Source organism: Cricetulus griseus, chromosome 5 (assembly GCF_003668045.3).
Source record: "Cricetulus griseus strain 17A/GY chromosome 5, alternate assembly CriGri-PICRH-1.0, whole genome shotgun sequence".
Taxonomy (NCBI): Eukaryota; Metazoa; Chordata; class Mammalia; order Rodentia; family Cricetidae; genus Cricetulus; species Cricetulus griseus.
In genome coordinates this window covers 95348898-95363255 of record NC_048598.1, presented here as the reverse complement: position 1 = coordinate 95363255, position 14358 = coordinate 95348898, and the positions used below count along the sequence as shown (strand labels likewise).

Below are 14358 nucleotides of genomic sequence, written 5' to 3'. Positions count from 1 at the left end.
AATCCTAAACCTCTGACTAAGTTCCTCCTCCAGAGCGCCCTCTGCTGACCAGAGCCAGGGACTTTCCCCAAAAATCGCCGGGACACCTGCCTTGTGTCCCCCTCAGCCAGAGCTGCAGACAAACACTGGCCTCTAATCAGTTTACCCAATTAACAAGGCAGTTCCCAACAGACATGACAGATGGAACCCAATTGAGACAACAGGTCACCACGGTTCTTCTATGCTGGCACACACACCACAGCGCTCAATATAAAAGTTGACAGAAGACAGCCAACATCTACTTCAGGACTCCACATTTGCTAGGACAGATACCCAGCCTAATCCCAGGGACCTGTCCTAGCTTCAATCCCCTGCCCTTGAGTTTGGCCTATAACTTCCCACCTTTCCCTGCTATTGATCAAACCTTCAGCCCTGACTCTCAACCTGGACTTCTCTCCAGCCTCAGCCTTCTTCTTCCAGCTTCAGCTGAACATCAGGCTTCTGGGGATCCAAGCCCCAAACAATAGATCACAACCCACCATTTGGAATCACAGATTTCTTCTAACTGCATGTAACCCGACTCCTCTGAGCTCTGAGCAGGCCGCCTGCCCTGACAGCCACACATGAAACTCTTTGCTCCTCACTGACCCTCAACACTGTCTCCCTCCAGGTCTCCTATGATGTCAGTGGCTTCTGTGAGAGGAATCGAGATGTACTGTTCTCCGACCTTATAGAACTGATGCAGTCCAGTGACCAGTGAGTTGTCCTGTGCATCCTCTGGGAAGAACCCCCAGAGGAATAGAGGCTGGGGAACTACTGTGTCTTCCCCAGAATTTGGTTGTGCTATGGACTTTGTGACAACGGTTGTGTGGCCAAGACAAGGCTCTGATCTAAAACACTGAAGACTCAGTCATGCGTGCCCCCTAGAGTGTGGGGGCTTGGATTCCAGTTCTAGGTCAGAAAAAGAAAAAGAAAAGAAAAGAAAAGCAGCTCTCAAACCCTGATCTGCTGACTCTGGGTCCCTCTCCAGGGGAAGCCCCTGAGTTCAGCTACCTTCACGTCTCATCCATAGTGCCTCCCTGCAATCCCGACAGTCCAGTGATTGGATAGTTGCCCTCTAAGCAAAGTGAAAACACATTATAGGGCTGGCAACACAGCTCAGTTGGTATTCTAGGCAAGCCCTGGATTGCCTCCGCAGTACTGTATAAAATAGACACGGCTGTGCACTCAGGAGGTGGAGGCAGGAGGTGAGTTCAGGGCCATCCTGGGCTCCACGGGACTCTGCCTCAAAGGGAGAGGGGCTTGAAGTGTAGCTCAGCTGGTATATTTCTTGCCAAATATACAGGAAGCCCTTGATCCCATCCCCAGTGCCACAGAAACCAGATGTGATCACCCATCATCCCAACACCTAGGCTGACCTCCGACTCACTATGTAACTAAAGGGTGACCTTGAACTTCTGATTGTTCAGCTGCAATACTATTGGCATGATGGCTATGCTTGGCATATATGATGCTGAAGACAGAACCAACCAGGGCTATGTTCATGCAAGGCAACCACATACCAACTAAGCCGCACCCCAGGCCCTTGTTTGTTGTTGTTTTAAGACAGGGTTCTCTCTCATGCTTGCATGCTTGCATGGCTTTTAATCCCAGCACTTGGGAGCAAAAGCAAGCAGATCTCTGTGAGTTGCAAGGCCAGACTGGTCTACATCGTGAATTCCAGGACAAAGAACAGCCAGGGCCATGTAGAAAGACTCTGTCTCTGTCTCTGTCTCTGTCTCCCTCTCTCTCTCCCTCTCTCTCTCTCTCTCTCTCTCTCTCTCTCTCTCTCTCACACACACACACACACACACACACACACAAAGTCTCATATAGCCCAATCTGGCCTTGAACCCACTATATAGCTGCTGAGAATGAACTTGAACTTCTCCTGCCTCCACCTACTGAGTGCTGGGATGACAGGTGTATACCCTCACAGTTTGCACATGTTTCTATTGTATTTAACTTACTGTGTGACTTGCTATCACCATGGAGTAAGACTAAAAAGTGCAGATAAATCCAGAGATGTGAGAGGCAGTGCCAACCTCACAGCCCCTGCCCACAGTCAGAGAGAACCCTATTTGCATCTTGGCACTGGGGCGGGCCCCTACAAGTCTGAGGGAAGACATAGGATGCCCCAGGGTCTGTCTGCATTACCATCCACTCCTCTCTCATGCCTAGAGCCTTCCTACGGATGCTCTTTCCTGAGAAGGTGGATATAGACAAGAAGGGCCGTCCCAGTACTGCTGGCTCCAAGATCAAGGTAGGCCTGATGACAGGGAGGGGACAGGAGAGGCAAGTTCCACCTGCCCAAACTCTTTCTCTCCTTGTTCCAATGCCTGTCTGTTCCCTACATTTAGGTTCGCAATGTCTGTGGCACCCTTTGGCCTATAGGGTCTTCCTTCAGCTCTGGATTTAGGAAGGAAGATGGGCCAAAGTTTGGTCCATCTGTCTTTCCTTCCTTTTCTTCCTTCTCTCCATTTCCCTCTCTGTCTCTGTCCCTCCTCTCCCTCTTTCCTTCACTTCCCACCTCTTCCCCCTTTCTCTGTCCTCCCTTCCTCCCTTCTCCCCTCCATCCCTCTCCCCTTCCTTCCACCTTCCCCTCCCCATCCTCCTCTGAAGCTTGTTCCTCCCTCCTTTCCCTCTTTCTGTCCCTCCCTCCCTCCTTCTCTCCCTTCCTTCCTGTACTTGGGGACAGAACCCAAGGTCTTGCACATGCTATCCTTGGGTTACACTTTCCAAATTACTTCTTTTAAAAGGTGTATTACAAATAAATAAATATATATGTATGCATATACATATATATACACATATTCTAGAATGGGTTATCTTACCCATTTTAAGTGAGATTGGCTATGTTCACAGCCATCCCCACCAGCCACCTCCAAACCTTCTCATCTTTCCAAATTCAAACTCTGTCCACATTCACAACTAACTCCCCAGCCCCTGGCTTCCAGCATCCTAGTTTCTATCCAGAAAGATCTGGTAGTTCTAAGCACCTCTTGTGAGTGGCATCACCTAGAATGTGTCTGGCTAACATCATTCACATGATGTCCTCAGGGCCCGTCCATGCTGGAGTTTGTGTCAGAATGTCCTTCCTTCTTTTTTTTTTTTTTTTTTTTGGTTTTTCGAGACAGTTTCTCTGTGTAGCTTTGGAGCCTATCCTGGCACTTGGTCTGGAGACCAGGCTGGCCTCGAACTCACAGAGATCCGCCTGCCTCTGCCTCTCGAGTGCTGGGATTAAAGGCGTGCGCCACCAACGCCCAGCAAGTCCTTCCTTCTTAGGGCTTCAAAATATCCCACTGTGTGGTTGTACCATGTTACATTCATTTTTCATTCACTGTGCAGAAGGGCTGCGTCCACCTTCTGCTGAGGGTTTAATAATGCTGCAGTGAGCATGGGGTCCCATCCTAAGCCCACATTCACAATTGTTTGTTGAGAACTTTGTAGCAGATGCAGAATCCTCACACGTACAAAAAATTGGCTCAGTCCTACTAGGCAGATGGAGAGGCCATGGATCAGAAAGGGTCAGCCACAGGTCACACAGCAGAGCTTCAACCTGCATGTCTCATGTCACTTCCCTAGTCTTCCCACTTGGCCCCACAGCTTTCCCCAAATGACTGCAATGCATTACCCAAGAGCCCAAGGCTGACACCCCCACCCCCACTCGCAAGTTCCTCATTCCCAAAGTCAGTGTCCCCTTGAAGACAGGAGGAAGTCTGGGCAGTAAGTTGTTCTGGTTTTTCTATTACTCAATCCTCAAAGATCTCCTAAGCACTTATGTGTTAGGCTATGTGGTAAGTGTGGCAGACACGAGAACTCCAAGTTTGGGGTTTAAGAACTGGGTAGATGCACAATAGCAGCCCTCACAGTGGGAGCTGAGGGGGTATGAACACCTGTGGCTTGCCCAGTCAGCCTCCTCCCATCTTGGATGAGTATGTTTCTTGAATGGGGAGAGCAGGGGACCCATCCTCAAACCTTCCTCACTCCTGCCTTTCCCTCTGCCTCAGAAACAAGCCAATGACCTGGTGTCCACGCTTAAGAAGTGCACACCCCACTACATCCGCTGCATCAAACCCAATGAGACCAAGCGGCCCCGGGACTGGGAAGAGAACAGGTGAAATGATCACCCCTTCCAATCCCGAACCAGATCTAGGCACCCCTTGAACCAGCCACTTACATTTGACCCACAGACAAAGCACCAACTTTGGGCCCATCCAGACTGGACTCTAAGAGCACCTTACAATCCTCTAGGGGATCAGTGAGATATCTCAGCAGGTAAAGGCACTTGCTGCCAAAGCTGATGATCCGGGTTCAATCCTGGGCTTCACACAGTAGAAGGAATGAGCCAACAGCAGCAAGATGTCCTCTGCCACATGCATACAGTGACATGTTCACATACACACACACACACACACACACACACACACACACACACACACCAATAAAAACAAACTTTAAAAATGTAAAATTTCTGTGGCCCCAGAGCTATAGACAGAACTTGTGGAGGCACCCCCAACCAATCCCCAGGTAACTCCAGATTGACTGTGAAAGAATCCAAACCCAATTTCTCAGACCTAAACTCCAGAGCTGATCCTAGAAACAACCTCCTGGATGAGCCCAGACCTACCCCTCAGGTCTCAGTCCAAGATTTGATTCTCAGACTGAGCTGAGAAACCCATCACACCTCACAACTCATCATCTGCGCCATACCCAAGCTAGGCATGGCAGCTCACATGTTTATTCTCAGCCGTGGGAGGTAGAGGCTGAAAAATCACACATTCAAGGGAAACCTAGGCTGCAAAGAGAGACACTAGCCACAGACAGACAGACAGACAGATATGTAGGCAATAGATAGATCATATATAGTCAGATGACAGATATAGATAGATTATAAAGAGATTGATGATGTACAGATAGGTGAAAGATGATAGAAAGATAGATATAAGATAGATTGATAGATATAGATAGGATGGATAGATAGTCACAATTATGATTGATTGATATAGGTAGAAGGGTAGATTGATAGATAGTAAAAGGATAGATGGATTGATAGAAGGATAGATGATAGATAGATGGATAGATAATAGACAGACAGACAGGCAGACCAGCCAGCCCATGAGATTCCCCTACCACAAATCCAGGCTCCATGCCCCTAGTCTGCTCTGGGTAGCTCTCACTCTCTAAAACTTAGGCCATCTCGTGCCCACAGGGTGAAGCACCAGGTGGAATACCTGGGCCTGAAGGAGAACATCCGGGTTCGAAGGGCAGGCTTTGCCTACCGTCGACAGTTCCCCAAGTTCCTGCAGAGGTGAGGCACCCGTCTCCCCCGCCTTGACTGCCTGGCCTATTGAATGGCCAACCACAGGCTGTGCCAAATCCCCCATACCCTTGTGCCTTCCGCCTCCAGGTATGCCATTCTGACCCCTGAGACATGGCCACGGTGGCGTGGAGATGAACGCCAGGGTGTCCAGCACCTGCTTCGTGCTGTCAACATGGAGCCAGACCAGTACCAGATGGGGAGTACCAAGGTCTTTGTTAAGAACCCAGAATCGGTAAGCATGCATGTGAGAGAAAAAGTTCCAGGTCAGTCCCCAGACCTCACATAAATAAAGGTGGACAGAGAAAACCAACTGTACAAGTGTGTCCTCCTCTGACCTCCACATACACACTATACTGACTCACACACACACACAACACACACACGTGCACACAGAGACACACACATACACACAGACAACAGACACACATACACAAATAAATGCAACTTTAAAAAAGAAAAATGTGGGGCTGGAGAGATGGCTCAGAGGTTGAGAGCACTGACTGCTCTTCCAGAGGTCCTGGGTTCAATTCCCAGCAACCACATGGTGGCTCACAACCATCGTTATGAGATCTGGTGCCCTCTTCTAGTGTGCAGATATACATGGAAGCAGAATGTTGTATACATAATAAATAAATAAAATATTTTTTAAAAAAAGAAAAAAGTGGTGGCAAACACCTTAATCCCAGCACTTGGGAGGCAGAAAAAGGCAAATCCTTGTAAATTCAAGGTCGGCCTGGTCTACAGAGTAAGTTCCAGGACAGCCATAGCTACACAGAGAAACCCTGTCTTGAGAAAAGAAAGAAAGTAAAGAAGGAAGGAAGAAAAGAGGGAGGGAGGGAGGGAGGGAAGGAGGAAGGAAGGAAGGAAGGAAGGAAGGAAGGAAGGAAGGAAGGAAGGAAGGAAGGGAAAAATGTTAAGACCGTAGAAAGACTGTTATATAAAGAAAAACAACTTAATGATTTTGAACCCTTCTCACCCCCTGAAATGCACTTACAGAGATCAGTCTATGTCCAAGTAGGTGTGTGAATGTGTGTGTGTGAGAGAGAGAGAGATAGAGAGAGACAGACAGACAGACAGAGACAGAGAGACACAGAGAGAGACACACAGAGAGAGACACACAGAGAGAGACACACAGAGAGAGAGAGACTACTATGCATGTACTATGCTCACAGAGGCCAGAAGAGGATGTTGGATCCCACCCGTGCTGCTGGAGTTGCAGGTGGTTGTGAACTGCCTGACACGGGTGCTGGGAACTGAACCTGGCTCTTTTGCAAGAGCAGTAGGTACTTTTAACTGCTGTGCTGTATCTCTAGCACACCACTCCTGTTCTAACTTAACACGGAGGCGTGTGAGTCCCAAACCGGGAAGGACTCCTGGGTACAGTCATGAAGAGGAAGTGAAAAACTTTTTGAGTGGTGAGAGCGTAACTCAGTTGACAGAGCGCATTCCTAGCAAGCACAAAATCCTGAGTATGTAACCCCAGCAAAACTTAAACCAGATGTGACGGTCCACGCCTGTCCTCCCAGAACTTCAGAGATAGAGGCAGGAGCATCCGGAATTCGAGGTTGGCCTCAGCTACATAGCAAGTGTGAGGCTATCTGGGAGGATCCATGGGCAGGCAGGGACTTGGGAGATGCCAGGACCCAACACCCCTCCCTCCTGCCCAGCTTTTCCTCCTGGAAGAGATGCGAGAGAGGAAGTTTGACGGCTTTGCCCGCACCATCCAGAAAGCTTGGCGGCGCCACATAGCAGTCCGAAAGTATGAGGAGATGCGGGAAGAAGGTGAGAAGCCTCTGTTAGGAGGCTCAGTCTGGGGGCAGGAGGATTAAGGAAAGAGGCCATGACTTTCAGCAATACACGTGTCCTCACAGCTTCCAACATCCTACTGAACAAGAAGGAACGCAGGCGAAACAGCATCAACCGCAACTTTGTCGGGGACTATCTGGGACTAGAGGAGCGGCCTGAGTTGCGCCAGTTCCTGGCCAAGAGGGAACGAGTGGACTTCGCCGACTCAATCATCAAGTACGACCGCCGCTTCAAGGTGAGACCTGAGTGGGTGTTCCCATGCCTAGTGAGGCCGTGCCTCTGCCTAGCACCCATACCAGAAGCACACCACCCATAGGACCCAGATGCGCCTGTCCACAGACATCTCTCCTCACAGACATGCCCCCACCTAGCTCAGACACAGCTATCCACAAGTAAATCCTCCACTGTGGTAGATATTGCTGTCCATCAAACATGACTTCATGAGGCTGGCAGAGTACTTGCTTAGCATGAACCCTGGGTTCTATCCCCAGTACTCACAAACAAGGCATGGCAGCAAATGTCTATAATCCCAGCTCTTGGAGGGTTCAGGATTTCAAGGTTATCCTCTACTATATGGTGAGTTCCAGGCCAGCCTGGGCTGTGTGAAACCCCACGGGGTTGGAGAGACGCTTCATGTAGCACGGTCACACCCATCCATACTCCCACAGCTGGGAATAATAAAGCTGTCTATCAAACCTGTCCTTGTGTAGCCCAGACACACCTATCCATCAGCTACAGGCTCATTTTTCCAGGTACATCTGTCTACTGAAACATATCCTCCTTGCCCAGAAGCCCATTCCACAGGACCACTTCCCTCACCGGGCCTAGACACATCTGTCCATTGGGTACACTTTCACTTGACTTTGATGCCTCCGTCCATATAAACACTCTCGTCAGACCAAGGGAGCCTTGTTCACAGGTGCATGCCTGACTGTCCCAGAAATCATGACCAATTAACCTTATCTAGAAAAACCCTATAGCCATGCACAGCTGTATACGGCATGTAGTCCATGGCCCATACACCACCACCAAGGACATGTGCATCTCTGTGTCTGGATGACCCACTTCCATAGGACATACTTTCACCTGCTGTCTCAGTTAGGGTTTCAATTGGTGAAAGACCATGACCATGGCAACTCTTCTAAGGAAAACATTTAGTTGGGGTAGCTCCCCTACAGTTCAGAGGTTCAGTCCATTATCATCATGTCAGGGAGCATAGTGGCATCGGTGTGCAGGCAGACATGGCGCTGGCTACATCTTGATCAGAAGGCAACAGGAAATGGTCTGTGACACTGGGAGTAGTTAGAGCGTATGAGAACCCAAAGCCCACCCCCATAGTGACACACTTCCTCCAACAAGGCCACACCTACTCCAACTAGGCCACACCTCCTAATAGTGCCACTCCCTTTAGGGGCCATTTTCTTTCAAACCACCACACCTGCTGTCTTATCAGTAAAAAAATACTCCGATAAAAGCAACTTATGGAAGAAAGGATTTATTTGGCTTAGAATTCCAGACTGTAGTCCAACAGCATGGGGAAGTCAAGGCAGGAACCTTAAGCAGCTAGTTATGTCCACAACAAGAGCGGCAATCAGTGAACTGAAGCATGCGTGCAAGTAGCTGGCTTGCTCCTTTTTATTCAGCCTGAGGCAAAGTCCATGAAATAGTCTTCCCACGTCATTAATATAACCAAGATAATTTCCCACAGATGTGCCAACATGCCAACCTAGCCTAGAGAATCCCTTGAATCTAAATTGTGCCAAGTTGACAACTAAAACCAACCAGCAGTGAGACAACACAGCAGAAAAAGATACTTGCTGCCAATCCTGAGACCTGAGTTCAAGCCCTAGAACTAAGTTGGTAGAAGGAGAGAACTGACACCCACAGATTGTCCTCTGACCTCCATGCTATGCCATGCACACATCCACACATACACAGACACACACAAAATAAATAAGTGTTAAAGCAAAATATAACTAGCCATCATTGTTGACTTTTGGGCCGACCCATGCAGATCTTGTCTGCTGGACCTGGGATCCAAGGACCAGAAAGAATTCGGAGGACTAGAGTCTAAGGCTGTAGACAACCTTACTTCAGTTTCAGTTATACAGGAGTGTAACAGAGAAAGTAATGATCCAAGGAAGGTTATTTGAGTTCAGAAAAGCATGATCAGAAAAACATGTAAATGAATATCAGAGCAGCCCTTTCCCAGAACTCTCTCAGGACAGACCAACTTAGCCACAATTGTCTGGCATATACAATAGATTATATCTGGTAAAACACGAAAGCAAGGCAGAAGGCCATATTCAGAGTCAGGGTAAACTGACAGGATTGGGTTCTAGAGCTATCTTCTGACACCCAACAATAAACATGTCCTATAAATTAATGTAAGTGTTTGTCACAGGAGGTAGCAAATCACATCCAAGAACAATCCAGAGAACAAAATGCACCTGAAGTAAAAGGCCCTTAGTCTTTTTTTTTTTTTTCCTGGAGCCTCTCTCATGGTTCCCCAAGGCATTGTTCACCAGGCATCATTCTTTTGACCATGTTCCGACACTTACCTGCCTTCCTATACAAACTCATGGACTCATGTGGTTCATATACACACATGCCCCTTACTTATGACCATGACTTTTCTATTCTTTTGATCCAAAGCTGGCCTAGAACTTGCTAGCCTCCTGAGCACCAGGATTACAAGTGTGTCGCACTATGATCAGACGGTTTAGGCCATGTGCTCTTATCTACCTCTGTAACTTGTATGCAGTCACCCAAGCAATCCATACCTGTACGTAAACTGAGCTGAGGGCATGTGTGTGCTTAGCATGCAAGAAGGATTCTATCCCCAGCACAAATCCATACACATGCATACAGCTTGGTGAACTTTTCTTAGAGAGGCTAACAAATGTCTCTTCACTCCAGATAGGACAATCAACAACAGAAAACATGAAAGCAAGGCAGAAATGATTTCATTCAAGGATAGCTTGGAGGCACAATAAATTTAGTTCAGGTTATTTCCAGGAGTGTGGATGAAGGATTGGTTACTTACAGAACCATGGGCAACTTAGAATTGACTACACCACCAGAGGAAATGTCTCTCATTCTCTCTAACAAACCATTAACTGCCTATAGATCAAGGAGGGATGGGTCTGCATGAGTCCTTCCTCCTAACAACCATTAACTGTCTACTCAGGACCCTGGCCTCATGAGTTCCCTCACCCACCATCAAAAATCAATGGGCCCAATCTTGTGCAAGTCTCTTGAGGGTAAATGTGACTGCAGAGAGGGCAACAGTCATGTCATATCCAGAGGACAGCATTCCACAACACACACACAGGGATCACCTCTATCAGGTGTTTCTTCTATCTTGTACCTGTCAACTGGGCCAGGCATCTCTAACCAATATACCCTCACTTTTATTCTATTTCTTACATGATTTAGCAACTCACTCACACACTTGGAGGGATTTCCTAGTCACCTTCCCTGCAAGCCCCACCCTTGTATAGAGTTGATCCTCCGGTGTCAGCTTGCCTAGGCCCTGGAGTCCAGCCATCAACCTCTGGCCTTGCCTCTCCACAGCCCATCAAACGGGACTTGATCTTGACCCCCAAGTGTGTGTATGTGATTGGGAGAGAGAAGGTGAAAAAGGGACCAGAGAAGGGTATGGTGCGTGAAGTCCTGAAGAAGAAACTGGAGATCCAGGCCCTTCGAGGGGTGTCTCTCAGGTAAGGCCAAGTCCCCACCTGCCCTGTAGTAATAACCCACCTGCTGGGTTACTCAGCTGACTGCTTGCTTGTTACCGTGGTAACTGTAGGTGCTATTTATTACACCTGTGGCTCTCTTGCCCTTACCTGCCACGTTCACTTGCCCCTACTTTCATGACCTTCAACGAGCTATTTAAATACATTTTTATCTAGGGGGAGGGGCACACAGCATAGCACATTGAGTGGAGGCCAGTGGAAATTCATCCACCATGTGGGCCTCGGGGAATGCAACTCAGGTCCCGCCCGACTTTCATGATCTTTGTATGGAGACAATTTCTGTCCCTCTTCCTATCTAACCCCTGGTTCTTCTCAATTACCACCTTCCCGGGCTCTTCCTTCTCCCTTACCCCAATTTGAGCCTCACAGATTGGACCCTACAGATTTTCCTGCACCCTCACTTGGCGTTCTCCTGTCCTTTCCCCAGCACCAGACAGGATGACTTCTTCATCCTCCAAGAAGAGGCTGCCGACAGCTTCTTGGAAAGTATTTTCAAGACCGAATTCGTCAGTCTTCTATGCAAGCGCTTTGAAGAGGCAGCGCACAAGCCCCTGCCCCTCACCTTTAGCGACACGTATGCTCCTCCACTCACAACCAATTCCCGGCCTAAGCTCAGTATCCCCTACCTACCGCAGGGACCCCGGCACGGGTTGGGTGTGGAAGAGGAACCCCAAATGGCGCCCTCAAGGTCCCTTCTCTCCCCTAGACTACAGTTTCGGGTGAAGAAGGAAGGCTGGGGCGGAGGCAGTACCCGCAATGTCACCTTCTCCCGCGGGACAAGTGACCTGGCTGTGCTCAAAGCTGGGGGCCGAACTCTCACTATCAGCATCGGGGACGGACTGCCTAAGAGCACCAGTAAGTCCCTGGGAACCAGAGGTGGGCATCGGAGGGCAAGGCCTGTTGGGGAGTGGTTAATAGAGACCAATCAACTTTGTGGGGGTGGAGCCAGCTAGGCTGGTCTAGAGATACCAAGACCTCTAGGGTCAAGGTATAGAGGAAGATATCCTGCCTTAGAGAAATGGCCAGTTAGAGGGAGGAAATGTGAAGGGGTGTGGCCATAGAAGCAATCCTAAACTGTCAACGATGATGGGGCATGTCCTAAAGTGGGAGCTCAAAGGGTAGGGAGAGTGAGGGGTAGGGTCAGAAAGGATAGAATCCACCAGCAACATGGGAGAACCAATGAGCATGAGCAGAGGTGTGGTCTCTTGCAGAGCCAGTATGGAGGGATGTTGGAGGACCTGGTCCAAAGACATGGTCTGCCCTGGCCGCCACTCAAATTTTATCTCTGTTTTCTTTCTTCTTTCAGAGCCTACACGGAAGGGGTTAGCCCAGGGAAGACCTCGAAGGTCAGCGCAGGCCCCTACTCGAGCAGCCCCTGGGACCCCCAGAGGTGAGGTGATAATTCTTAGTGACTTCGTTGCCTCTTATGAACTTCAGAATCTAACAACATTGGCTCAACTCACAATAGCTCCCCCATCTACCACAAGATGCAGAAGAATAACTGGGAATATCTTTAAGATCTGACCTCTCCTACCATCCCACACCATTATACCCCAGTGGTAGAATGCTTGCTTAGCATGCAAAAGCCATCTAAATCTGGGTCTGTCGACTGCACAGGGACTTTGAGGCCAAACTGGTCTACAAGAGACCCTGTGTCAGAGCGAGGGGGTGGGGGGGTGGGGGAAGCGCGGGGGGGGGGGCAGGAGAAAAAGGGAGGAGAAGCCGGGCGTTGGTGGCGCACGCCTTTAATCCCAGCACTCGGGAGGCAGAGGCAGGCACATCTCTGTGAGTTCAAGGCCAGCCTGGTCTCCAGAGCGAGTGCCAGGATAGGCTCCAAAGCTACACAGAGAAACCCTGTCTCGAAAAACAAACAAAAAAAAAAAAAAGGGGGGAGGAAGAAGAAAGGAGGAGGTTGGGGAGAAGGAAAAGGAAGACAGAAAGAAACCACCAATTCCTCAACAAGTAAAGGCTCTTGTTGCATAGCCTGGAGGCCTGAGTTCTATCCTTAGAGCCCAAGTGAAGCTGGAAAGAGGCAGCCCAGTCCACAGAGTTGGCCTCAGACCTCTATGTGGGTGCTGCGGCATGTGCCCCACACATACAACAATAATACATAAAGCCCTCCTATACCAGTGCCTGGTAAAGCTTCCCTATAGATGCTCCTACCTCCAGGGTCCCTCATTCAGACTCTGTCCTTTTCTTTTTATTTCTTTTGGTGGTTTGATTTTATTTTTTGGTTTCTGGATATAGGGTGTCTTACCCTAGCTGTCCTGGGACTGGCTGGCTCAGAAATTTGCCTCTGTCTCTGCCTCCCAAGTGCTGGGATTAAAGGTGTGTGCCACCACCTCTTGGCTCCTGTCTTCGTTTTTTGAGACAGGATCTCAATATGTAGTCCTGGAACTCATAGAGATCTACCTGCCTCTTCCTTCCCAGGTGCTGGGGTTAAAGGCATGTGTCACTACTTCCTGCCCTTAGACATAGTTCTGACCATACTGGGTTGAGAGCGGCTTCATCTTCTGTCAGCTCAGAACTTAGAGCCAATTCCTCGAATGTTCACAGCCACACATGACACATATTTCTATCTTTGCTTCCACCATAGGCATGAATCGAAATGGGGTACCACCCTCTTCCCAGGTGGGGCCCCTACCCCTGGAGATCACATCTGAAAGGAGTGCCCAGAGGCCTCCCCGGGGCCCTCCATCCTCAACCCTAGGAGCCAGCAGACGTCCCCGGGCACAGCCACCTTCAGAGCACAACACAGAATTCCTCAATGTGCCTGACCAGGGTGTGGCAGGGTAGGTGGAGAGGGGTGGAGGGCACAGCCCCAGGAGGTGGTCAGAGGAATGTCTAGGAGTATCTGTAATGAGACCCACGCTGTCTCCTACAGCATGCAAAGGAAGCGAAGCATAGGGCAGAGACCTGTGCCAGGTGTGGGCCGGCCCAAGCCCCAACCTCGAATCCATGTGCCAAGGTGCCGGGCACTGTACCAATACATAGGCCAAGATGTGGATGAGCTGAGCTTCAATGTGAATGAAGTCATTGAGATCCTCATGGAAGGTTTGTATCCTGGGGTAGAGAGCGGGGAGTGTTCAGAACCGTGGCACAATGAGGCAGCCATGCATTACTGCATAGACTTCCCATCCATGTAACAACCAGGACCTGGTGAGATGGCCCAGTAGGTAAAGGTCATTGTCACTTTACCTAACGACCTGAGTTCCATGCCCAGGACTCACATGGTGGAAGAGAGAATGGCCTCTGACCTACACACACATACACACACACACACACACACACACACACACACACACACACAAGACTGGGGAGATGGCTCTGTGATTAAAGCTCTTACCTTGAAACCTGAGGACCAGAATACTGATTCCCAGATACCAGCAGAATGCTGGGTGGGTGTGGCAGACTATCTGTAATTCAGGCTCTGAAGACAGACACGACCCCCAG

General features: G+C 49.3%; 1 protein-coding gene across 1 annotated transcript in view; it reads left to right on the top strand.

The window, feature by feature from the left end:
- Window positions 1-14358, top strand: part of Myo1f (myosin IF) — a 46319-nt gene that overhangs the window by 30132 nt on the left and 1829 nt on the right. The window contains 13 exon segments of the mRNA XM_035445842.1: window positions 650-735; window positions 2200-2281; window positions 4029-4135; window positions 5231-5329; window positions 5429-5573; window positions 7009-7123; window positions 7213-7382; window positions 10724-10869; window positions 11333-11479; window positions 11612-11760; window positions 12212-12295; window positions 13502-13697; window positions 13790-13959. Coding sequence (XP_035301733.1) covers window positions 650-735; window positions 2200-2281; window positions 4029-4135; window positions 5231-5329; window positions 5429-5573; window positions 7009-7123; window positions 7213-7382; window positions 10724-10869; window positions 11333-11479; window positions 11612-11760; window positions 12212-12295; window positions 13502-13697; window positions 13790-13959 — 1696 coding nt within the window.